Source organism: Takifugu flavidus, chromosome 11, assembly GCF_003711565.1.
Source record: "Takifugu flavidus isolate HTHZ2018 chromosome 11, ASM371156v2, whole genome shotgun sequence".
NCBI classification, from domain to species: Eukaryota; Metazoa; Chordata; class Actinopteri; order Tetraodontiformes; family Tetraodontidae; genus Takifugu; species Takifugu flavidus.
Window position 1 is genome coordinate 10928261 of NC_079530.1, and position 22998 is coordinate 10951258.

Consider the following 22998-nt stretch of genomic DNA (forward strand, 5'->3'; position numbering starts at 1 on the left):
CATTCTCTATTTTGTTATCAGCCCCAGTGACGTGACCTTTAATGATCTTCACTTAATCGCTGTGCGTCTGAGGCATTTTACAACTAGAGAAAGAGCTAAAGGTCATTTTCCTGTTACGGCTGAAGGTGTCCTTCACCCATCCTCCATGAGCGGACAGGGGACATCCAGGGGGGGGACGGAGAGCTTCCCAGAGAGAGGGAGCCCACTCTGGAGCGGACCCGGTCTGCTGGTGAGTCCTGCTCACACCTTCACGATGTCTAGAAATGTGTCTTCATCTGTCTGACTGATTTTATCTCATCTTCCTGGCTGGTAGAAGCCAAATGGCACATCCCCTCCACCAAGATCCTGAACCCTCTGAAGCAAAGAGAAGGAGGAAAGGACTTGCCCAACAAGCTGTCCAGGGTTAGTCCTGAACCCACGTCAGGATGAGTCCTGAAGCCTGGCACCAACACCACTGTTATCGTATCACGTTAGATTATTTCCTGTTCTGCTGTCTGTGGGTCACATCTCTAATCTGTAGTAGCCAGTAGTAATGGTCATCGAGGGTTATTCACAAACTGGTGTCCTCTGACACCCCAACGCTAAGCCATCACCCCGGCATTCCTCATGTCACTCTTCCAGCTGAGGTGAGGTCCAGCACCCCTCGGTTCAAGACTCTCTTCCCAAAGTCATCTCCTCTAGCCTGACTTTGCACTTTCGCTTCATTAGCACGGTGCTAACGGTCGGAGCCCGTCAGCAATGCTGCTAATTTCACTCTTTTATAGGACACATTTTTATGAGAAGGTTGATTATATTATTGCATTTATATTATATTAAACGTCCCCCCAGCTTCGCTGGACACCAGCTCTTATTTTTCCCATAAAGCTGGAGGCTGATCGGCCCAGTTAGCAACATCGTTCAGAAGCTGCTGCATTAACACAGACAATTCAGAAAATAAGTTTTAAAAAGTCCCTTTTTATCACTTCCCCAAGTTATGTAGTGACCTTCACCTTTATGCTTTACAAAAGTCCAGTCTTACATACAAAGCTTCATTCATTCATTCATTCATTCATTCATTCATTCATTCATTCATTCGTTCGTTCAACAAACCCACCTGCTGAGGTGCCACATGGATGCCCCCCCCCCCCCCCCCCCCCCGGCCCTGCTTTGCTGTGGTTCCCTCATCCACCCCAATAATCTCCCCCTTCTGCCCAGACTGGTGACAAAAGCTCGAGCCACTCCAGCAGCAACACGCTGTCCAGCAACGCCTCCAGCAACAGTGACGATAAGCACTTTGGCTCCGGGGACCTGATGGACCCGGAGATGCTGGGCCTCACCTACATCAAGGGAGCATCCACAGACAGTGGCATCGACACTAACCCCTGCATGGCCCCGGGGGTCCGGGGGGCGATGCCAGGCAGGGCGGGGGAGCAAGGACACCCCTGGGCATCGGGGCTCCACGAGGATGCTCCATCCCAGGAGGATCATGGGAAACTGTATCTGCCGCAGGGCTACGCCTCTAATCTGTCCAGCCAAGTGACGGAGGGAAGCATTGGAGATCTGAGCGAGATCTCATCCCATTCAAGGTACATATTCCATTATTATTATTATGATTATTATTATTATTATTATATTATTATTATTGTTGTTGTTGTTGTTGTTGTTGTGGTTTTTGTTGTTGTTGCTATTGCTATTATATGCATAAATAGGTCTGCCAAAATAATGATATATTCAAAGATAGGAACCACGACTGCAGGTCAGATCACAACCAACCGTGTGTGAGACCTCGCTCGCTGCTCACGCTGGTCTGGGTTAGGTTAGGTTAGGTTAGGTTAGGGTTAGGTTAGGTTAGGGTTGGGTTAGGGTTGGGTTAGGGTTAGGTTAGGGTTAGGTTAGGGTTAGGGTTAGAGGGTTAGGTTAGGGTTAGAGGGTTAGGGTTAGGTTAGGTTAGGGTTAGGTTAGGGTTGGGTTAGGGTTATGTTAGGGTTGGGTTAGGGTTAGGTTAGGGTTAGGGTTAGGGTTAGGTTAGGGTTAGAGGGTTAGGTTAGGTTAGGTAGAGGGTTAGGTTAGGTAGGGTTAGGGTTAGGTTAGGGTTAGGTTAGGGTTAGGTTAGGGTTAGGGTAGGGTTAGGGTTAGGGTTAGGTTAGGGTAGGGTTAGGGTTAGGGTAGGGTTAGGGTTAGGTTAGGGTAGGGTTAGGTTAGGGTTAGGTTAGGGTTAGGTTAGGGTTCGGGTTAGGTTAGGGTTAGGGTTAGGGTTAGGGTTAGGGTTAGGTTAGGGTTAGGTAGGTTAAGGTAAGGTTAGGCTTTCCGGGGAAAGCAATGCACTGTCCATCAAGGGGGTCCCAGGCAGAGACTCCCACCATCAAAGTTATTCACCACCCTAAGGTGGTGGGGGTTCCAAAAATTAGGCACTCTGGCCTTAGCTGTGATCAGCTGCGCAACGTTTCGGCCTTTGTTGGCCTTCCTCAGGCTAGCTGATCAAAAAATTGTTATTATGTTGGCCTGTTTGGGCCTCAACATAAGATAGTCCCTCGCTTTATCCCTTCTTCCACCTCCTTTTCTTTCCATGATGTTGTCCCTTCTGTAACCACTTTCCATTTGACTTGCTCCACCTCTCCTTCCCCTTTTATACTCCCCTCGCTTTTTTGCGTTAATTTTTACTTTCGATTTAAGTGTCCCCTCCCTTCCTTCTTATCTTGCCTTTTGTATTTCCCCTCCATTTCTTTTTGAATTTGTGCCTTCCTCTGCTTTTAGGGTTAGGGCTAGGGTTAGGGTTAGGCGTTAGGGTTAGGGTTAGGGGTTGGGGTTAGGGGTTGAGGTTAGGGTTGGAGATCAATGGTTAGGGTTAGGGTTAGGGTTAGGGTTAGGTTAGGGTTAGGATGGGTGGGGGGTTAGCCATCGGGCTCCAAAAATTAGATAGGGGTGACTCCACCTGGTTCCCCCCGAGGCACTGGCTGGATAGGTTAAGGTAAGGTTAGGCTTTCCGGGGAAAGCAATGCACTGTCCATCAAGGGGGTCCCAGGCAGAGACTCCCACCATCAAAGTTATTCACCACCCTAAGGTGGTGGGGGTTCCAAAAATTAGGCACTCTGGCCTTAGCTGTGATCAGCTGCGCAACGTTTCGGCCTTTGTTGGCCTTCCTCAGGCTAGCTGATCAAAAAATTGTTATTATGTTGGCCTGTTTGGGCCTCAACATAAGATAGTCCCTCGCTTTATCCCTTCTTCCACCTCCTTTTCTTTCCATGATGTTGTCCCTTCTGTAACCACTTTCCATTTGACTTGCTCCACCTCTCCTTCCCCTTTTATACTCCCCTCGCTTTTTTGCGTTAATTTTTACTTTCGATTTAAGTGTCCCCTCCCTTCCTTCTTATCTTGCCTTTTGTATTTCCCCTCCATTTCTTTTTGAATTTGTGCCTTCCTCTGCTTTTAGGGTTAGGGCTAGGGTTAGGGTTAGGTTAGGGTTAGGGTTAGGGTTAGGGGTTGAGGTTAGGGTTGGAGATCAATGGTTAGGGTTAGGTTAGGGTTAGGGTTAGGTTAGGGTTAGGGTAGGGTTAGGTTAGGGTTAGGTTAGGGTTAGGTTAGGGTTAGGGTTAGGGTTAGGTTAGGGTTAGGTTAGGGTTAGGGTAGGGTTAGGGTTAGGGTTAGGTTAGGGTTAGGGTAGGGTTAGGTTAGGGTTAGGTTAGGTTAGGGTTAGGGTAGGGTTAGGTTAGGGTTAGGGTAGGGTTAGGGTTAGGTTAGGGTTAGGGTAGGGTTAGGGTTAGGTTAGGGTTAGGTTAGGGTAGGGTTAGGTTAGGGTTAGGGTTAGGTTAGGTTAGGGTAGGTTAGGGTTAGGGTTAGGTTAGGGTTAGGTTAGGGTTAGGTTAGGGTTAGGTAGGGTTAGGGTTAGGGTAGGTTAGGGTTAGGGTAGGGTTAGGGTTAGGGTTAGGTTAGGGTTAGGGTAGGGTTAGGGTCAGGGTTAGGGTTAGCCAGTGTGCAACAGCCTTCTTTTGATTCATTAAAGAGGCAGAATCTTCTCTCCAGTGTGAACAAATAGTGCTGCTGTTGCAGCCTTTGGAGGTCATTTGCTCAAAGTCCAAACTGTTCTGGCATGTAGATCTGGGCTACAGTTACACACACACACACACACACACACACACACACGTACACCACACACACACACACACACACACACACACACACACGTACACACACACACACACACACGTACACACACACACACACACACACACCATGCCTGTCACTTCAGGCAATATCTGTTCCATTAAATATACGCTAACACACATTACAGGGTGACAGCTATTTGTTATGCTGACCTTTTGACCCGGCCGTGCTCCCTGACCCACAGCCTGATTCATCCAGCTGTGCTGCAGCTGTTGAGTGTGTCCAGGGAGTTTAATCGCACCCCCATGTGGGTGCTCCTCACCAGCCTGGGACCCATCTGGCAGAGGGGGAAGGTATCATAGGCGCTCTGTCCTGCAGCCACTCACAGAAGTGACACCGGGGGCAGGAGGGGTTTTATTTTGCCACAGCAGATTAAACCTCCACAATCTGCCCCTCCATGTCAAAGCTGTCTGCACCAGGAGATCCTTCAGAAAAGAGGAGGGGGCCGTGTCATCACCTTGACTATCTTATTGCTTCCTGTGTGTGATGCTACGGTCAACAGCGTGTTACCCGGGGCAACGGCGAAGCAGCAGGAAGTGACTTTGCAGGGTGTGGTCCAGATGGTCATGAATATGGAGACGCAGCCGAGGCCACCGATGACGTCTCAGTTCCCAGGAAAAAGTGTTGCAGTTGCTCAAAGGGTTAGGGTTAGAAGAAGCAAAATAGTTAAGACCTAAAGAATAAAGTGAGTTCCACCAAAACTGTGTTCACTTTCTGAACACTAGGAAAATGCTTCTTCCCACCTGGAGGTCGACAGACAGTTCTAGAATCCCGACTAAGGACTTATTTATGAATACAACCTCATTTCCACAGATCACAAACTTCATCCAAAGCACTTTGAGAGTCACTTTGGAAGCGAAGCTGCTCCTGCTGCCCCAAAGGCCCGGCCTGCTTATTTCTGCTTTCAATGCACAGAACTCCTGATGTGGTTTGTCAGTTGATATTTAAGCGACTGGTGAAAGGGCATGGTTCAAACAGACGGTGCACGTGACAGCCTGGACGTGCGTCACCTTCAGATGGAGGTTAGGGCTGAATTAGCATGACGCTGATGTCAGAGCCGACGGCACGGAGGAGCTCTCCTCACTTCCATTATTTTCATTGCTGCTTTTTTACGCCTTCATGGTTTGTTTGTCTGCTTCCACGTCTGTTCCGCTCACATTTCAGTTGCTTTATGCTTTTTGTTGTTTTTTTCTGTTCTGCTGATCAGTGGCTCTCACCACTCTGGCAGTCCGCTGGCCCGCGGCGTCAGGTACTGTTTGTCCACTGACTCCGCCAAGGTGTACACCATTCCCCAGACTGGTAGCTCAGGGCCAGACCCAGAGCCAGAGCCAGAGCCAGACCCAGAGCCAGAGCCAGAGCCAGAGCCAGAACAAGGGCCCAGCTCAGAGGCGTGTGGACAGACACGAACACTGCATGGTTGTAAACTCCCAGTGGGCATGAAGACATCTGATGGTGATGATGAGGGACCTCCCAACATTTCAGAGTGTGGGTGAGTGCACAGAGAGTGATTTAGAGCAGGATAAAGAAAAGGGGATTAAACAACCCAAAAGTACAGCAGGACTCCATTATGTAATAGCTACGAGGGTAACGTACTCATGGGTAAAGTAGAGCTCCGCTCCAGCCAAACTCATTCCACTGATGTGCAGGAACTGGCCTTGATTGAAAGCGACAACCAAAAAATAACTAAGCTCGATGAAGCCGCAGACATAACGCAGTTGGCACATTTCACTTGTTATTGATCGCCCCAGAGAAGAGCGGTCCCCACAGACTGCCCTACTTAGCATTAGCATTAGCATCCCCTGGTAGTGACAGGGAGCCACTGACTCAGGTAACGAGGACACCTGCCAGCAGGCTCGAGAAAGAAGAAGCTGCTCATCCAAGTCTGATCTCGGGAGTTTTGTCTCAGCAGAAATGATGTCGGCTTGTTCAGGAAGATTTGCTCGCACGCTCAAATGCAGCCCTCATAGTGGAACGTAAGGTCAACACAAGCCAAAACACCCAAACTGGCTTCCTTGTAATTCCATTTAGGTTTGGAGATTTTCCGCTTCAACACTACCTGATTTATTTGCTGTGTACATCGGTCATTTCTTCCATTGGTGGTTTAGATATTCCTGTAGTTTTATTTTATCCATGATCCATGATGAATGGCTTAACCTCCCCACAGTAATGACGTTCACCCCCCCCCCCCCCCCCCCCCCATCTGTGTGTAACTCTGGCTCTGTACCGGTGCTGCTAACCCTCAGCTCTTTTCCTCCTTGCTGCTGCTCCACGGTCCAGAGGAGCGGAGAACTTGTTAGCGTTCCTTCTCTCGATGCTATATGAGCGCTCAAGGTACTGAATCAACGTCACGCCTGTGGTCCACGTCCACCCCAGCCTGGTGTCCCCCACACAAGCACCCTGAACCCTCTGAGACCAACACCCCACTCTGACCCCTGTGGCAGGTCTGCAGCTCTACAGCAGCCTTGTGACGGGCTGAGAGCGGCGGACCACCTGCTGAGCATCAGTGCCTGAGACACTTCTGCTCCGTGCACTACGTCACACCCTGTGTGCACACTTCATCTGTCCCAAATCAGCACAATCTGGACCCAAATAAGGATTCTGAGGCCCCGCCCATCTCTGGTTGTGCCCCCCCCCACCAGAGATGTTACATGTTGTCTCGTCACGGTGGGATTCTCAGAATAAACCCGACCACAGTTTGGGGGCAGAATTGAGCAGTTGTGCAACATGATTGGAAAATGTGAGTGTCATCTTGTCTAGTTGACCAGCAAAACCAGGCACGTGCTGTTGCCCCCCCCCCCCCCCGGCCGTCTCATGCTCTGTCAACACTACTTGGTGTCTCATGCTCACAGGCTGAGGCTGAAGTCTCACAGCCGTGCAGCTTCTTTACAGCGGGGTCACCAACACCCCCCCCCCCCACCAAACTCACACACTCGGCTGTTAAAATTCTTGATTGGGCTCAAGTGAAGCCACAAAGGCTAAAAGCAAACATGTCCCAGCCTGTGAGTCCTGTGTTGTCCCAGCACATCCCAAGACTCCCTGGTCTCCACCCGTCCGTCTCTGCTGTCGGTTCTGTTTAAAGTCTTCTCCCCCCCCCCACCACCCCCCCCACCCCCGCGTCCCCTTTTTGACCGCTCAGCATGGTTGACTGTGTTGTTCCCAATCTGTTATTGGCTCTTTCAGAGGGGCAGTTTAGGTGAGGTTGGCAGGACGATTCTGACCTCTCGTAACACTCCTGTGTAGCATGAAGCGGGGGCGTTAGCGTATTAGCTTGCCGCGGCCCGGGGGGGGCATCGCAGAGTGTTTTAGCCCTCTTTCATGAACACTTTGCTTCTGTTCTGGCCACAGGCATCTGTATGCACAGGAAGCTGCCTGCCGAGTCCAGGCCGGAGACCCAGAAGGGAACTCGCTACAGAGGCGTTCTAAAGAAGACTATCTTAAAATGATGCTGTCCAGCGACCCGGCAGGAGACAGAACCCAGAAGGTGAGTCTGCAAACATCACGTCTGCCCTCAACCTCTGGCATGTGCGGCTGCTGAGCAGCACAGCTGATGGGTTTGTGTTTACCGACACCGGACCTTTCGGACCCCAGCGCCTGGCACAGGCTGATGGTGATTCAGACTGGACCCTCACACTGGTTCTGACAGATTAAAGGCAGGGCCACAGACTCTGGTGGTTGCACCTGCAGCCCCCCCCGCACCAGTGGCCCCCATCCCTTATATGCCAGGGGCAGACCCCAGAGACAGACTGGCTATATTTGGACCTCTCAAATGTTCCAAATAGAGAACGTTCGTCCCAACAGATGATGGGCAGGTCTCTCTGGCTCAGGCGTGTCTGCCCCTGCACACACTGCGTTGCTCTTCTGGAAACTTTGTAACCATGGCGACGGGAGAATCAAGCACCATGTTTAACAAGTTCCATTTAGATTCTGGTGGAGTCGTTGGAATCAGCGCTATAGTGCAGAGTGGGGGGGTCAAATCCAGCGGGAGAGAGATGGAAGCGAGGGTCTGAACACCTGATGGTTCGTTTTTGGAGCTTATACTGCTCAAAGGACCAAATCATGGAATCCAGCATGGCTCCCGTATGAAACACGCTCTAAAGTCTAGGTCAGCCGGCGCCATCGAGCCTGTGAGCAGGCGCCTCCACCGTCCCCCCCCACCTCACCAGAGAGGGCGGGACACCACTGGCCCGCTCAGCCTACTCTCACAACGGTCCTCTTTTCAACCTCCTGTGGGAAGAACAAAGCTTCTAAATAGGTGGTGGTCCAACGTGTCCTCCCCAGTGGCCACTGAGGGGAGGGGGGGCCAATCAGGACACGCCAGTGGACAAGTGGCTTCTGCTTTGACCGACAGCAACAACACAGTAAAACAGGCGTCCTTCAGTTTTGTAGTAAATCCAGAAGCTTTGTTGCTCAATGTGGGAGTTCCTAATCTGATGCTGCAAATGGCAAATAAAAATAAACCCTTCTCCTAATGGTTCATTTGTTGTTTCTGGTTCATAAGGAACAAACCCAGTTTCCTGGTGTCTGAGGAACAAGAACTTTGTGGGATCCGATCTTACAAACTTGGCTTCAAAAGAGGGGAGCTTTAGGGGGCGGAGCTCGGAGGTGGTGTGTGGAGGGTGTTGCCCTTTGGCATCGCTCTACGCTGGAGGAAAACCAAACTCCTGACTAATTATGATGGACCTCCTGCAATATTTGCCCCAGCTATAAATGGATAATGATGGATGGGACGGCGCTTTGTGGCTTTGCCTGTTTAAAAAGGAGAGTCGCTGTCAAACTCCTGGCAACAGCCCCGAAACGGAGCCTCTCGCAGCACCGACGTAGGTTCGTCTCTGCGTGGCGAGGCGGCGCGAGGCTGCTGTGAGAGTGGCGCTGACCCTGGCAGCGACCTCTGACCCTGGCAGCGACCGCTGACCCTGGCAGCGACCTCTGACCCTGGCAGCGACCGCTGGGCCTGGCAGCGACCTCTGACCCTGGCAGCGACCTCTGGGCCTGGCAGCGACCTCTGACCCTGGCAGCGACCTCTGGGCCTGGCAGCGACCTCTGACCCTGGCAGCGACCTCTGGGCCTGGCAGCGACCTCTGACCCTGGCAGCGACCTCTGACCCTGGCAGCGACCTCTGGGCCTGGCAGCGACCTCTGACCCTGGCAGCGACCTCTGGGCCTGGCAGCGACCTCTGACCCTGGCAGCGACCTCTGGGCCTGGCAGCGACCTCTGACCCTGGCAGCGACCTCTGGGTGGCCCCCAGCCAGAGACACGTCTGCTGTAGTAACGGCTCTTTTGTCGGGGCTGGAAAGAAGCACATACAAGGAAATGGAGTTTTAGTGCGGCTGATGGTCCCGTCTGTACGGACTTTCTATATAACTGACTGTGAATAAAGGGGCGTGTCTGTGCACCACAGGTGAGTAGAAGATCTACCTGGATATTGACGAGCCTCCTCTCTATCTACTAGAATATTTACGTTTACAACCACTCAGCGGTCAGATGCTGATGTATGTGGACCATTTTTCATCGTCCTAAATCCAAATGAATGCATCTGTAGGAAAATGCCTTTAGAACAGGAGGCGGTCGCTCCTGCATCAGGCCGCCGCCCCTTCTGCCCGTCCTGACCAGATGTTCTACAGCTGCTCTTAACCCGTCGGCAGAGCCAAGGCTGGAATTGATTCCTGACCATCCCAACTCGCCACTCTTCCTCCATGCCGCCCCGCCTGGTCGTTCCTGTAGCCGTGACTGACATCACTCACCTGTCCTCCCCAGGTGTCAGCGATGGGCGTGTCGCCCCGGCGCTCCCTGTACCGGACGCTGTCGGACGAGAGCGTGTGCAGCAACCGCAGGTGTTCCTCCTACGCCAGCTCACGCAGTTCCATGCTGGACCAGGCCATGCCGACCGACATCCTGTTCAGCAGCACTCCTCCGTACCACAGCACGCTGCCCCCGCGCATGGTCCACCACCAGGGGGCGTCCAACCTGCGGAGTAAGTAGAGATCCCAAAACATGGAAAGATGGACGACAGAGAAGGTAAAGCAGCTCTGCCTCATCGGGTGCAGGTCACTTCCTGTCGCCTTTCAGTGGCCTGTTGGGTTTCAACTGTCTAGGCGGCACCGGAGGGGCAGAACCAGGTCTGCAGGGAGGGCAGGAGGGGGGGCGGGGGGGCGGGGGACGGCCGGGGGGGCGGGGGAGGGCGGGGGACGGCCGGGAGGGCGGGAGACGGCAGGGAGGGCAGGAGGGAGGGAGGGAGGGGGACGGCCGTCACTCCTGGATTCTAGACACCTGTGCAGAGCCACTCCAATATAGACTGGGCCGGTGTGGGGGGGGGGGGATCTGCCCCCACCGCTCTGGCTCCTGGGTTATCTGCACCAGGATCATGGCGCTGTCTGTCACGTGTTGGGCTCCATTCATTAATACACCCCCACCTGTCTCACCTCTCTGATCAACCTGTCTCACCTCTGATCAACCTGTCTCACCTCTCTGGTCAACCTGTCTCACCTCTCTGATCAACCTGTCTCACCTCTGATCAACCTGTCTCACCTCTGATCAACCTGTCTCACCTCTGATCAACCTGTCTCACCTCTCTGGTGCTCCGACTGCTGTTGTTAGGTGCTTCTGTCTTCCTGGCTCTCATCCTAACGTGCAATGGTTTGGGAGGTTTGACAGCCTCCGTCTGTCTCTCCTGGGGTGTGCTGATCGCCCCCCCCCCCCCCCCCCCCCCCCCCCACGGGGGCTGGTGTTGCCCGTCTGTGCTGACAGGGAGGCAGCGACAGCGGAGGGAACAGGAGTCACTACTGAAGCGTGAAGCCTTCACAAGTCTTTTATTGCCCCCCAGGCTGCATTTGAGAACACGTCATTATGTAAAAGGTGGCTGCCTCATGCATAACCATGTATAAGTAAAGTAGAGGAAGGCTTGGATAGGGTTAGGGTCAGGGGCCAGGGTTAGGGTCAGGGGCCAGGGTTAGGGGCCAGGGTTAGGGTCAGGGGCCAGGGTTAGGGGCCAGGGTCAGGGGCCAGGGTTAGGGTCAGGGGCCAGGGTCAGGGGCCAGGGTTAGGGTCAGGGGCCAGGGTTAGGGTCAGGGGCCAGGGTTAGGGTCAGGGGCCAGGGTTAGGGGCCAGGGCCAGGGTTAGGGGCCAGGGTTAGGGTTAGGGGTCAGGGTTAGGGTCAGGGGCCAGGATTAGGGGCCAGGGTAAGGGATTGGGCTTCGATACTGATCCGAGTGCCTGCCTGTCTCTGCAGGTGAGTTTTGGTTCTCTGATGGTTCCTTGGCGGACAAGAAGTCCAAATTCAGCGACCCGGGGCTCATGCCCCTCCCAGACGCTGCCTCAGGCCTGGACTGGTCTCACCTGGTTGATGCAGCACGGGCCTTTGAAGGTAACCGGTCTGAAGCTGCTGGCACCTCGTGTAACCCTCCTCCTCCTCCTCCTCCTCCTCCTCCTCCTCCGTCCTACGACTACTAGTTTGTGTGTGTTTGTGTGTCCATAAGTTGCACCTGTTAGTTTGTGCTTTTGCTTCCTCTGGGGTGTCGTAGTGCTTCAGGACAGGAGTCAGGGTCAGGGTCAGGGTCAGGGTCAGGGTTAGGGTTAGGACAGGAGTTGGAGGGTTAGGGTTAGGACAGGAGTTGGAGGGTTAGGGTTAGGGGGCTGGTTTGGGCTGGTTTTCATTCTTTTCTTGGCTTTTTGTCCGTCAGGCCTGATTCTGGTCCAGTGGACAATTATGAGGGAAATATGGGCAGAAGTGCCAAACTTGGGAATTTCTGAGGCTTAATGGAGTAATTAGGAGCAGTGCTGATGAAGGCGTTAGGAGAGGTGCTACTTTCCCCACACTGATTTTATTTGCTTTGCATCTTCTCATCACAACCCTCACGTCCAGAGTCATCACTCCTCACTTTGTCCACTGGTTCATGTGCTGACTCATGTTTTCCTCATTTATCATCAGAAACTCGCCACGAGGTTTTTCCACGTGCACTCTGACCTTGGAGTAGATTCGGCAGCATGTGACTCCTCATTTTGCTCTAATTATTCCGTCCACCTGGGAAGCTTCTTCTTTGAAACGTGTCCTACTACACGGCCTGCGGCATCATTTAACGCATGTGGGATGAGTGGAGATGATGCCGAGTGGCAGCACGAAGCCTGTTGTCACGAGCGTCTCGTTGGCCCAGAAACTCTGGGAAAACTGGAGCAGAGCGGCGTCGCTGCAGGCTGCTCTGCCATGTGTGTTTAGCCAGCTCCTGTTAGATCCACAGGAAGAAGCTGCTGGAGACGGAGCGCACTCATAGGAGCCCTCCGTTTGGTCCTGCACCGAGAGGAGGGCCCAAACGCCTGCTTGTGATACCCGCTAATCTTCTTCTGGCCCATTCTTAACGGAAAGTGTAACTCTTGAGGATTTTACAGGCGACCCATGACAACGGTCTGTGCGGAACACATGAAGAGCCTCGAAATTCCAGGAGGTGAAGGATTCTCAGGCTCACTCTTAAATATAATTAGTTTTCCCCACGAATCAGAAGGTGGAGCCCCTACTGGAGCCCCTACTGGAGTCTCTACTGGAGTCTCTACTGGAGCCCCTACTGGAGCCCCTACTGGAGCCTCTACTGGAGCCTCTACTGGAGCCCCTACTGGAGCCCCTACTGGAGCCCCTACTGGAGCCTCTACTGGAGCCCCTACTGGAGTCTCTACTGGAGTCTCTACTGGAGCCCCTACTGGAGCCCCTACTGGAGCCCCTACTGGAGCCTCTACTGGAGCCCCTACTGGAGCCCCTACTGGAGCCCCTGCTGGAGCCTCTACTGGAGCCCCTACTGGAGTCTCTACTGGAGTCTCTACTGGAGCCCCTACTGGAGTCTCTACTGGAGCCTCTACTGGAGCCTCTACTGGAGCCCCTACTGGAGCCTCTACTGGAGCCCCTACTGGAGCCCCTACTGGAGTCTCTACTGGAGCCCCTACTGGAGTCTCTACTGGAGCCCCTACTGGAGCCTCTACTGGAGCCCCTACTGGAGTCTCTACTGGAGCCTCTACTGGAGCCCCTACTGGAGCCCCTACTGGAGCCTCTACTGGAGCCTCTACTGGAGCCCCTACTGGAGCCCCTACTGGAGCCTCTACTGGAGTCTCTACTGGAGTCTCTGCTGGAGTCTCTACTGGAGCCTCTACTGGAGCCCCTACTGGAGCCCCTACTGGAGCCTCTACTGGAGCCCTACTGGAGTCTCTACTGGAGCCTCTACTGGAGCCCCTACTGGAGCCTCTACTGGAGCCCCTACTGGAGCCCCTACTGGAGTCTCTACTGGAGCCTCTACTGGAGCCTCTACTGGAGCCCCCACTGGAGTCTCTACTGGAGCCTCTACTGGAGCCTCTACTGGAGCCCCCACTGGAGTCTCTACTGGAGTCTCTACTGGAGTCTCTACTGGAGCCTCTACTGGAGTCTCTACTGGAGCCTCTACTGGAGCCTCTACTGGAGTCTCTACTGGAGCCCCCACTGGAGTCTCTACTGGAGTCTCTACTGGAGCCTCTACTGGAGCCCCTACTGGAGCCCCTACTGGAGCCTCTACTGGAGCCCCTACTGGAGCCCCTACTGGAGCCTCTACTGGAGCCCCTACTGGAGCCTCTACTGGAGCCTCTACTGGAGCCCCTACTGGAGCCCCTACTGGAGCCCCTACTGGAGCCTCTACTGGAGCCCCTACTGGAGCCCCTACTGGAGCCCCTACTGGAGCCCCTACTGGAGCCTCTACTGAAGCCCCTACTGGAGCCCCTACTGGAGCCCCTACTGGAGCCCCTACTGGAGCCTCTACTGGAGCCTCTACTGGAGCCCCTACTGGAGCCCCTACTTGAGCCTCTACTGGAGCCCCTACTGGAGCCCCTACTGGAGCCCCTACTGGAGCCCCTACTGGAGCCCCTACTTGAGCCTCTACTGCAGCCCCTACTGGAGCCTCTACTGGAGCCCCTACTGGAGCCCCTACTGGAGTCTCTACTGCAGCCCCTACTGGAGCCCCTACTTGAGCCTCTACTGGAGCCCCTACTGGAGCCCCTACTTGAGCCTCTACTGGAGCCCCTACTGGAGCCCCTACTGGAGCCTCTACTGGAGCCCCTACTGGAGCCCCTACTTGAGCCTCTACTGGAGCCCCTACTGCAGCCCCTACTGGAGCCTCTACTGGAGCCCCTACTGGAGCCCCTACTTGAGCCTCTACTGGAGCCCCTACTGGAGCCCCTACTGGAGCCCCTACTGGAGTCTACTGGAGTCTCTACTGGAGCCCCTACTGGAGTCCCTACTGGAGTCTCTACTGGAGCCCCTACTGGAGCCCCTACTGGTGTCTACTGGAGCCTCTACTGGAGCCCCTACTGGAGTCTACTGGAGCCCCTACTGGAGCCCCTACTGGAGTCTACTGGAGTCTCTACTGGAGTCTCTACTGGAGCCCCTACTGGAGCCCCTACTGGAGTCTACTGGAGTCTCTACTGGAGCCTCTACTGGAGCCTCTTGCAGCCCTTTGGTACCGTTCAACCTTCTGCATCTGTGGACTATGAAGGAGCCGCCCATTCATGTGCAGCTAACGCAGGATCTGAAGGAGCACTTCCAGCCCCACTCAGCTTCTCTGTTGGTGTGGATTAGCTTCCTTAATCTCCTCTATGAATATGCAGATCTGCATGTCCTCCCTCTCAGGCCTGGAGAGTGAGCAAGAAAACACAAGGCCTCCAAAGTCCGCCGTCGCCATGTGTAACGCGCCAAGTTTGGCTTTTCCACGGGGCTTTCAGCAGGCTTAAGGGCTTGATATGGTAAAACAAGCATTACTGGAGCCATTATGAGTCAGGCAGCTGTCAGAGGCAGCTCGGAGGGGCGGGGCAGCACCCCTGGGGCTGCCTTTATCTTTGGCAATCCTGTGTTTACCACCCTGGTCCTGATAGTCTGTGTGTACATCTCCCACTCCGATAATTAGTACTTAATTAGAACCACTCATTCATACCAACCATGAATGAGTGGTTCCATCCATGCTACTGGGTGGCTCTGTTCCAGCTTGGTGCTGCCTTCCTGGACCCATCTCCTGTCCTGGATCACAAGATTCTAACCCGTCACGTCCCTTTCTGTCTGCAGACCAGCGCGTGGCATCGTTCTGCACCATGACGGACATGCAGCGGGCCGAGGCTCTGCAGATCTCCAGAGAGCTGACGAGGCGAGTCGTGGAGGCTGAGGGAGCGGCGCTGGAGGCGGAGTAAGAGCCGGACACACGCAGCTGTATTTCAGAATAATTAACAGAATAATTAACTGTAAATTAGAGCCATTAACCAGACACAGCTTCAGAATGAGGTCCGCTGGCTCCTCACTGTTCCAGGTAAAGCTAAAGAAAGGTGTTGCTTTAGCGCGTGTTGCTAACGTTAGCTGTCCACCCCCAGCGGCCCCCCCTCCACGCTCACTGGCAAAGTCAACCAACTGGAGATGATCCTGAAGCAGCTGCAGCACGACCTCAGAAAGGTACAAACAGCCCCCACCAAGCTGGGTCACCGTCACACTGAGCTGTCATCACGCGCACGTCAGCAGCCACACGTGCACGTCGGCTGAGTGGTGGTGGTGACGGGGACGCCACACACACACACACACACACACACACACAACACACACACACACACACCGGCCTCATGCAATACCCTGCCTCCTCTTCTAAAATGGTGTCCCAGCCTAACGTGCACCAGTGTGCACGGTGCCGAGGGAGGACGTGCACGGTGCTGAGGGAGGACGTGCACGGTGCTGAGGGAGGACGTGCACTTTTATCAGAACAGGAAAAAATCATCTTACTGTTCCCACTTACAGAGTGTGTGTGTGTGTGTGTGTGTGTGTGTGTTGTGTGTGTGTGTGTGTGTCTCTGTGTGTGTGTGTGTGTCTCCAGGAGAAAGAGGACAAGGCCATGCTGCAGGAGGAGGTCCACCACCTGAGGCAGGACAACATGCGGCTGCAGGAGGAGAGCCAGACGGCTGCGGCTCAGCTCAGGAAGTTCACGGAATGGTTCTTTCACACCATGGACAAGAAGCCGTAAGAGGGAGCCACAAACTAACAAGACACCCCCAAAAATCCATCACAAACTTTCAGAAAACCCAGAGTGAGGAACAGAAAGTCTTTGAAAGGACAGAAGCTTCACACGATCGGTGCTCCTGGGCCCGGTTGGTTCTGATGGCTTCTCCATCCTGGCTAAAGAGATTCCGGGGAACCTCCTGTCTGCATCAGTGGAGGCAAATTTTAAAAGGCGACCCCCCCCTTCCCCCCATAGGAGCGTCGCCTGGGCCTCCAGATCTTCTTTTAGTAGTGGAATGTAAAGGTGCTTTACTGTAGCCAACAGAACCGACCCACACACGTTCCCTCAGTACTGGATCGCAGCGGTCCTCTATTGCACAGGAGAGGTGAGTCGGGGGGGGGGAATGTACTGTACAGAACCAAGTGGTACTTTACCACCTGCTCGCACCGGCGGGGATCCCACAGGGATCCACCGGCGGGGATCCCACAGGGATCCACCGGCGGGCTTGAGGAGTGGCCGGAAGGGGAGGGATGAATGTAGCCTGACCAAGAGCCTTTTGCTTTTCCTGGAATTTCCAAATCTCCAAAAGTGTGATGGGTTTTTCTCTCCTTTCTTTCTGAAGTGTGTTTCCTGTCAGTGTAGCGGGGGGGCGCGGCGGTAGTTTAGCTGTTTAACGGTGCTTCGCCACACGCCGCGGTAGTTTCCCTTCACCGTCTCGTCGTCCTAGCAATAACAGAGTGGTAGTTCCCAAACTGTCTGAAAAGTGAGCACAAGCGTGAACGTTCCTGTGGAGAAGCAGTTGTACTCGTATTTATGAAACAGGACAGAATCCTCTGTAAATGGTTTCACTTCCCTGCTCTTCCCAACACGCCTCCTCCCTCGTACGCAGAGCTTTCTAGAGCGTTAGCCCGCGCCAGTGACCCTTAGCCCGCGCCAGTGACCCTTAGCCCGCGCCAGTGACCCTTAGCCCGCGCCAGTGACCCTTAGCTAGCGCCAGTGACCCTTAGCCCGCGCCAGTGACCCTTAGCCCGCGCCAGTGACCCTTAGCTAGCGCCAGTGACCCTTAGCTCGCGCCAGTGACCCTTAGCTAGCGCCAGTGACCCTTAGCCCGCACCAGTGACCCTTAGCTAGCGCCAGTGACCCTTAGCTAGCGCCAGTGACCCTTAGCTAGCGCCAGTGACCCTTAGCCCCGCCAGTGACCCTTAGCCCGCGCCAGTGACCCTTAGCTAGCGCCAGTGACCCTTAGCCCGCGCCAGTGACCCTTAGCCAGTGACCCTTAGCCCGCGCCAGTGACCCTTAGCCCGCGCCAGTGACCCTTAGCCCGCGCCAGTGACCCTTAGCCCGCGCCAGTGACCCTTAGCCCGCGCCAGTGACCCTTAGCCAGTGACCCTTAGCCCGCGCCAGTGACCCTTAGCCAGCGCCAGTGACCCTTAGCCCGCGCCAGTGACCCTTAGCCCGCGCCAGTGACCCTTAGCCAGCGCCAGTGACCCACACCTTCGATGCCAAATGTGTTTCTGTACAGATGTGCCACAGAAGTGTCTTGTATTTAACGCTCTTATTTAAGCTTATTGACCTAAAGGTGTTTATTTTATTAAGGATTCGTTGGTCTGCTGTTTCCGTTCCTGCACATGGAGAGACGAAGCTCTGTGGATGTTGTAAAGTGCGTAGCTTTCCAGGGCAACCCCCCCACAAATCTATTTAAATCTATTCATGATGGTTTTGGGGATCCCCATATTTGTATGCTGCTAGATTCCAGTTTGCAGATTTGTATGCTTTTAAATCCGTCTCTCCCTGAACTGTCTCATCCCTGCTGGGATTTTGGCCGCTTGGTTTTTCTTCTATTTTTTCTTGTTTTTTTTAAATAAACATCATTTTAAAATTACGATTCTCTCGTGTCCACGTTTATTTCTGCATATGTGAACATAGAGAAACTTCCCCTTTTCCCCTTTTCCCCTTTTCCCCCAAACATTTCCGGGGTAACAATTCCCGAGGACGATGGACCTGATGGTCGGAACCAGCCGCCGTCTTCCTGTCGCTCCCTTTCCGAGGTTGAGCTGTTTCAGCGTGATCCTCCGGGATCAGGAGGAATCAACACCAGATCCAGCCAGTGTGTGGGGGCTGTGGTCCAGCAGGGGGGGGATCCAGCAGGTGAGGATCCAGCAGGGGGAGGATCCAGCAGGGGGAGGATCCAGCAGGGGGAGGATCCAGAAGGGGGGGATCCAGCAGGGAGAGGATCCAGCAGGTGAGGATCCAGCAGGTGAGGATCCAGCAGGGGGAGGATCCAGAAGGGGGGGATCCAGCAGGGGGAGGATCCAGCAGGGGGGGGATCCAGCAGGGGGGGGATCCAGCAGGGGGAGGATCCAGCAGGGGGAGGATCCAGCAGGGGGAGGATCCAGCAGGTGAGGATCCAGCAGGTGAGGATCCAGCAGGGGGAGGATCCAGCAGGGGGGGGATCCAGCAGGGGGAGGAACCAGCCCCCACACACACTCTTGCTGTGTCATATTTGACCATGTCAGAGTGAGAAGAAGCTGCAGACGAGCGCTGATGATCCCGATGATCCCTGGTGATCCCGATGATCCCTGGTGATCCCGATGATCCCAGCCTGCTCATCACACATAACAACATGTGACTGAGGCGCAGGGCGCCGCTCCCACAGTCCCACAACAGATGCCCCCCCCGGGATCGCCTTACCCCAGAGGGGGGGGGGGGGGGGGGGCAGGTCACGCTGCGGAATATCACATGTCCGGTTCATCTGGCTGGGATTGGGATTAGCTCGTCTTCCTGTGTAAACAATCCGGAGGAGGAAGATTTTCCACAAAGAAAATGACTCACAGACTCTTGAGGCTGAAAGAAATGAAGGGGGAGGTCAAAGGTCTCCCCCCGTCTCCCTCCCTCCCTCCCTCCCTCCCTCTCTCCTCTCCTGGATCGCTCACACGTGCACGTCTCCTCTCCTGGATCGCTCACACGTGCACGTCTCCTCTCCACGGTCAGTCGCGCCACAGGTGACCGCCATCTTTGCTCGACCTACTGAAGCCGCTCGCCTCAACGACTGGCCTCAATCAACATCAGAAAAGGTTGAAAAGATTCCTCGGAAAGGTCACAGCTGCCAGGAAAAGCTCCTGCTTTCTTCCATCCAGCTGGGGGGGCGGGGGGGGGCTGTGTCCCGTCTGAGGCTGCCAAATCCGATAAAGAGACGGGAACCAATAGAGACGCGGGCGTCTGAATGATCTTGATTGTCCTTCTTTGTCCTGGCGATAACACGAGTTCAGCTATTGATTGTGGATCGGCTGCTCCCATCGGCTGGGGGCCGTTGCAGAGGGTCGTGGGAATATCGATGCCGAGAGGGTGGTGGGGGGGGAGTGGGGGGGAGTGGGGGGCGGGGCCCCACACAGCCCCACACAGCCCCCACTGGCTCAGCAGCAGCTATAAAAGCTCAACGGAGACATCGATCTTCTGCTGGGACAGGAGCCACGTGGGCACCCAAGGTCACGCAGAGAAGGGCGGTTCAACCTTTCTCTGAAGAACGCCATGCGTGGTGAGGAGCTCCACCGTGGTGAGGAGCTCCTCCGTGGAGAGGAGCTCTAGCATGGGGAGGAGCTCCGCCGTGGTGAGGAGCTCCGCCGTGGAGAGGAGCTCCGCCGTGGTGAGGAGCTCCACCGTGGGGAGGAGCTCCACCGTGGGGAGGAGCTCTACCGTGTTGAGGAGCTCCACCGTGGGGAGAGCTCTAGCATGGGGAGGAGCTCTAGCATGGGGAGGAGCTCCACCGTGGTGAGGAGCTCCACCGTGGGGAGGAGCTCCACCGTGGAGAGGAGCTCCACCGTGGGGAGGAGCTCTAGCATGGGGAGGAGCTCTAGCATGGGGAGGAGCTCCACCGTGGTGAGGAGCTCCACCGTGGAGAGGAGCTCCACCGTGGTGAGGAGCTCCGCCGTGGAGAGGAGCTCCACCGTGGAGAGGAGCTCCACCGTGGTGAGGAGCTCTAGCATGGGGAGGAGCTCTAGCATGGGGAGGAGCTCCACCGTGGTGAGGAGCTCCACCGTGGGGAGGAGCTCCACCGTGGAGAGGAGCTCCACCGTGGAGAGGAGCTCCACCGTGGGGAGGAGCTCCACCGTGGGGAGGAGCTCTACCGTGTTGAGGAGCTCCACCGTGGGGAGGAGCTCTAGCATGGGGAGGAGCTCTAGCATGGGGAGGAGCTCCACCGTGGTGAGGAGCTCCACCGTGGGGAGGAGCTCCACCGTGGAGAGGAGCTCCACCGTGGGGAGGAGCTCTAGCATGGGGAGGAGCTCTAGCATGGGGAGGAGCTCCACCGTGGTGAGGAGCTCCACCGTGGAGAGGAGCTCCACCGTGGTGAGGAGCTCCGCCGTGGAGAGGAGCTCCGCCGTGGAGAGGAGCTCCACCGTGGTGAGGAGCTCTAGCATGGGGAGGAGCTCTAGCATGGGGAGGAGCTCCGCCGTGGAGAGGAGCTCCGCCGTGGAGAGGAGCTCCACCGTGGTGAGGAGCTCTAGCATGGGGAGGAGCTCTAGCATGGGGAGGAGCTCCGCCGTGGAGAGGAGCTCCGCCGTGGAGAGGAGCTCCGCCGTGGAGAGGAGCTCCAGCGTGGGGAGGAGCTCCAGCGTGGGGAGGAGCTCCGCCGTGGGGAGGAGCTCCGCCGTGGGGAGGAGCTCCGCCGTGGAGAGGAGCTCCAGCGTGGGGAGGAGCTCTACCGTGGTGAGGAGCTCCTCCGTGGAGAGGAGCTCTAGCATGGGGAGGAGCTCCGCCGTGGTGAGGAGCTCCGCCGTGGAGAGGAGCTCCGCCGTGGTGAGGAGCTCCACCGTGGGGAGGAGCTCCACCGTGGGGAGGAGCTCTACCGTGTTGAGGAGCTCCACCGTGGGGAGGAGCTCTAGCATGGGGAGGAGCTCTAGCATGGGGAGGAGCTCCACCGTGGTGAGGAGCTCCACCGTGGGGAGGAGCTCCACCGTGGAGAGGAGCTCCACCGTGGGGAGGAGCTCTAGCATGGGGAGGAGCTCTAGCATGGGGAGGAGCTCCACCGTGGTGAGGAGCTCCACCGTGGAGAGGAGCTCCACCGTGGTGAGGAGCTCCGCCGTGGAGAGGAGCTCCACCGTGGAGAGGAGCTCCACCGTGGTGAGGAGCTCTAGCATGGGGAGAGCTCTAGCATGGGGAGGAGCTCCACCGTGGTGAGGAGCTCCACCGTGGGGAGGAGCTCCACCGTGGAGAGGAGCTCCACCGTGGAGAGGAGCTCCACCGTGGGGAGGAGCTCTACCGTGTTGAGGAGCTCCACCGTGGGGAGGAGCTCTAGCATGGGGAGGAGCTCTAGCATGGGGAGGAGCTCCACCGTGGTGAGGAGCTCCACCGTGGGGAGGAGCTCCACCGTGGAGAGGAGCTCCACCGTGGGGAGGAGCTCTAGCATGGGGAGGAGCTCTAGCATGGGGAGGAGCTCCACCGTGGTGAGGAGCTCCACCGTGGAGAGGAGCTCCACCGTGGTGAGGAGCTCCGCCGTGGAGAGGAGCTCCGCCGTGGAGAGGAGCTCCGCCGTGGTGAGGAGCTCTAGCATGGGGAGGAGCTCTAGCATGGGGAGGAGCTCCGCCGTGGAGAGGAGCTCCGCCGTGGAGAGGAGCTCCACCGTGGTGAGGAGCTCTAGCATGGGGAGGAGCTCTAGCATGGGGAGGAGCTCCGCCGTGGAGAGGAGCTCCGCCGTGGAGAGGAGCTCCGCCGTGGTGAGGAGCTCCGCCGTGGAGAGGAGCTCCGCCGTGGAGAGGAGCTCCGCCGTGGTGAGGAGCTCCGCCGTGGTGAGGAGCTCCGCCGTGGAGAGGAGCTCCGCCGTGGGGAGGAGCTCCGCCGTGGGGAGGAGCTCCGCCGTGGAGAGGAGCTCCAGCGTGGGGAGGAGCTCTGCCGTGGTGAGGAGCTCCGCCGTGGGGAGGAGCTCCGCCGTGGGGAGGAGCTCCGCCGTGGTGAGGAGCTCCGCCGTGGGGAGGAGCTCCGCCGTGGAGAGGAGCTCCGCCGTGGTGAGGAGCTCCGCCGTGGGGAGGAGCTCCGCCGTGGAGAGGAGCTCCGCCGTGGAGAGGAGCTCCACCGTGGAGAGGAGCTCCAGCGTGGGGAGGAGCTCTACCGTGGTGAGGAGCTCCGCCGTGGAGAGGAGCTCCAGCATGGGGAGGAGCTCTACCGTGGTGAGGAGCTCCACCGTGGAGAGGAGCTCCACCGTGGTGAGGAGCTCCACCGTGGAGAGGAGCTCCACCGTGGGGAGGAGCTCTACCGTGGTGAGGAGCTCCACCGTGGGGAGGAGCTCCACCGTGGGGAGGAGCTCCACCGTGGTGAGGAGCTCCACCGTGGAGAGGAGCTCCACCGTGGAGAGGAGCTCCAGCATGGGGAGGAGCTCTACCGTGGTGAGGAGCTCCACCGTGGTGAGGAGCTCCACCGTGGGGAGGAGCTCTACCATGTTGAGGAGCTCCACCATGGGGAGGAGCTCCACCATGGGGAGGAGCTCCGCCATGGGGAGGAGCTCTACCATGTCCACGGGTTTTGACGACACCACCCACAATGCAACAGGGCTGCGGACATTTGCAGTCACATGTGAACCCCCAACAGGTCGTTGTGATTTAATTGAATTAATTATTTAACGCAGTTTAGAACATCCAGGGTCCTTCCTGCATGATTTCTTTCCAATATTCTTTTTTTAACCTGAAAAACTTTGCAGCCGTGCTATAGGTGTCCCTCATGTAGCAATGCTAAGCTACATGCAGTCAGAATCCACCAGTCACCAGTGTGGCTAGAACGGTGTTGGGGTCGATCTTCACCAGAGTTTCCACTGATCGTTCTTAATGGGGCTTCTGAGACGAAGGAATGACCTCCACCTGTGTGGTGTCTTGTGTCTCATGTATAAAATTATATACAT

The 22998-nt window shown here is 56.0% G+C and overlaps 1 protein-coding gene across 1 annotated transcript in view; it reads left to right on the forward strand.

Moving 5' to 3' along the window:
- The window catches only part of LOC130534287 (signal-induced proliferation-associated 1-like protein 2), a 61444-nt gene extending 43450 nt beyond the window's left edge, over window positions 1–17994 (forward strand). The window contains exons 10-20 of the mRNA XM_057048313.1: window positions 126–229; window positions 314–402; window positions 1195–1565; window positions 5348–5629; window positions 6418–6471; window positions 7486–7621; window positions 9895–10111; window positions 11366–11500; window positions 15200–15317; window positions 15499–15577; window positions 15990–17994. Of these exons, the coding sequence (XP_056904293.1) occupies window positions 126–229; window positions 314–402; window positions 1195–1565; window positions 5348–5629; window positions 6418–6471; window positions 7486–7621; window positions 9895–10111; window positions 11366–11500; window positions 15200–15317; window positions 15499–15577; window positions 15990–16136 (1732 nt within the window). The 3' untranslated portion in view covers window positions 16137–17994. The remainder of the gene's footprint in view (window positions 1–125; window positions 230–313; window positions 403–1194; window positions 1566–5347; window positions 5630–6417; window positions 6472–7485; window positions 7622–9894; window positions 10112–11365; window positions 11501–15199; window positions 15318–15498; window positions 15578–15989) is intronic.
- Window positions 17995–22998: the final 5004 nt, after the last annotated feature.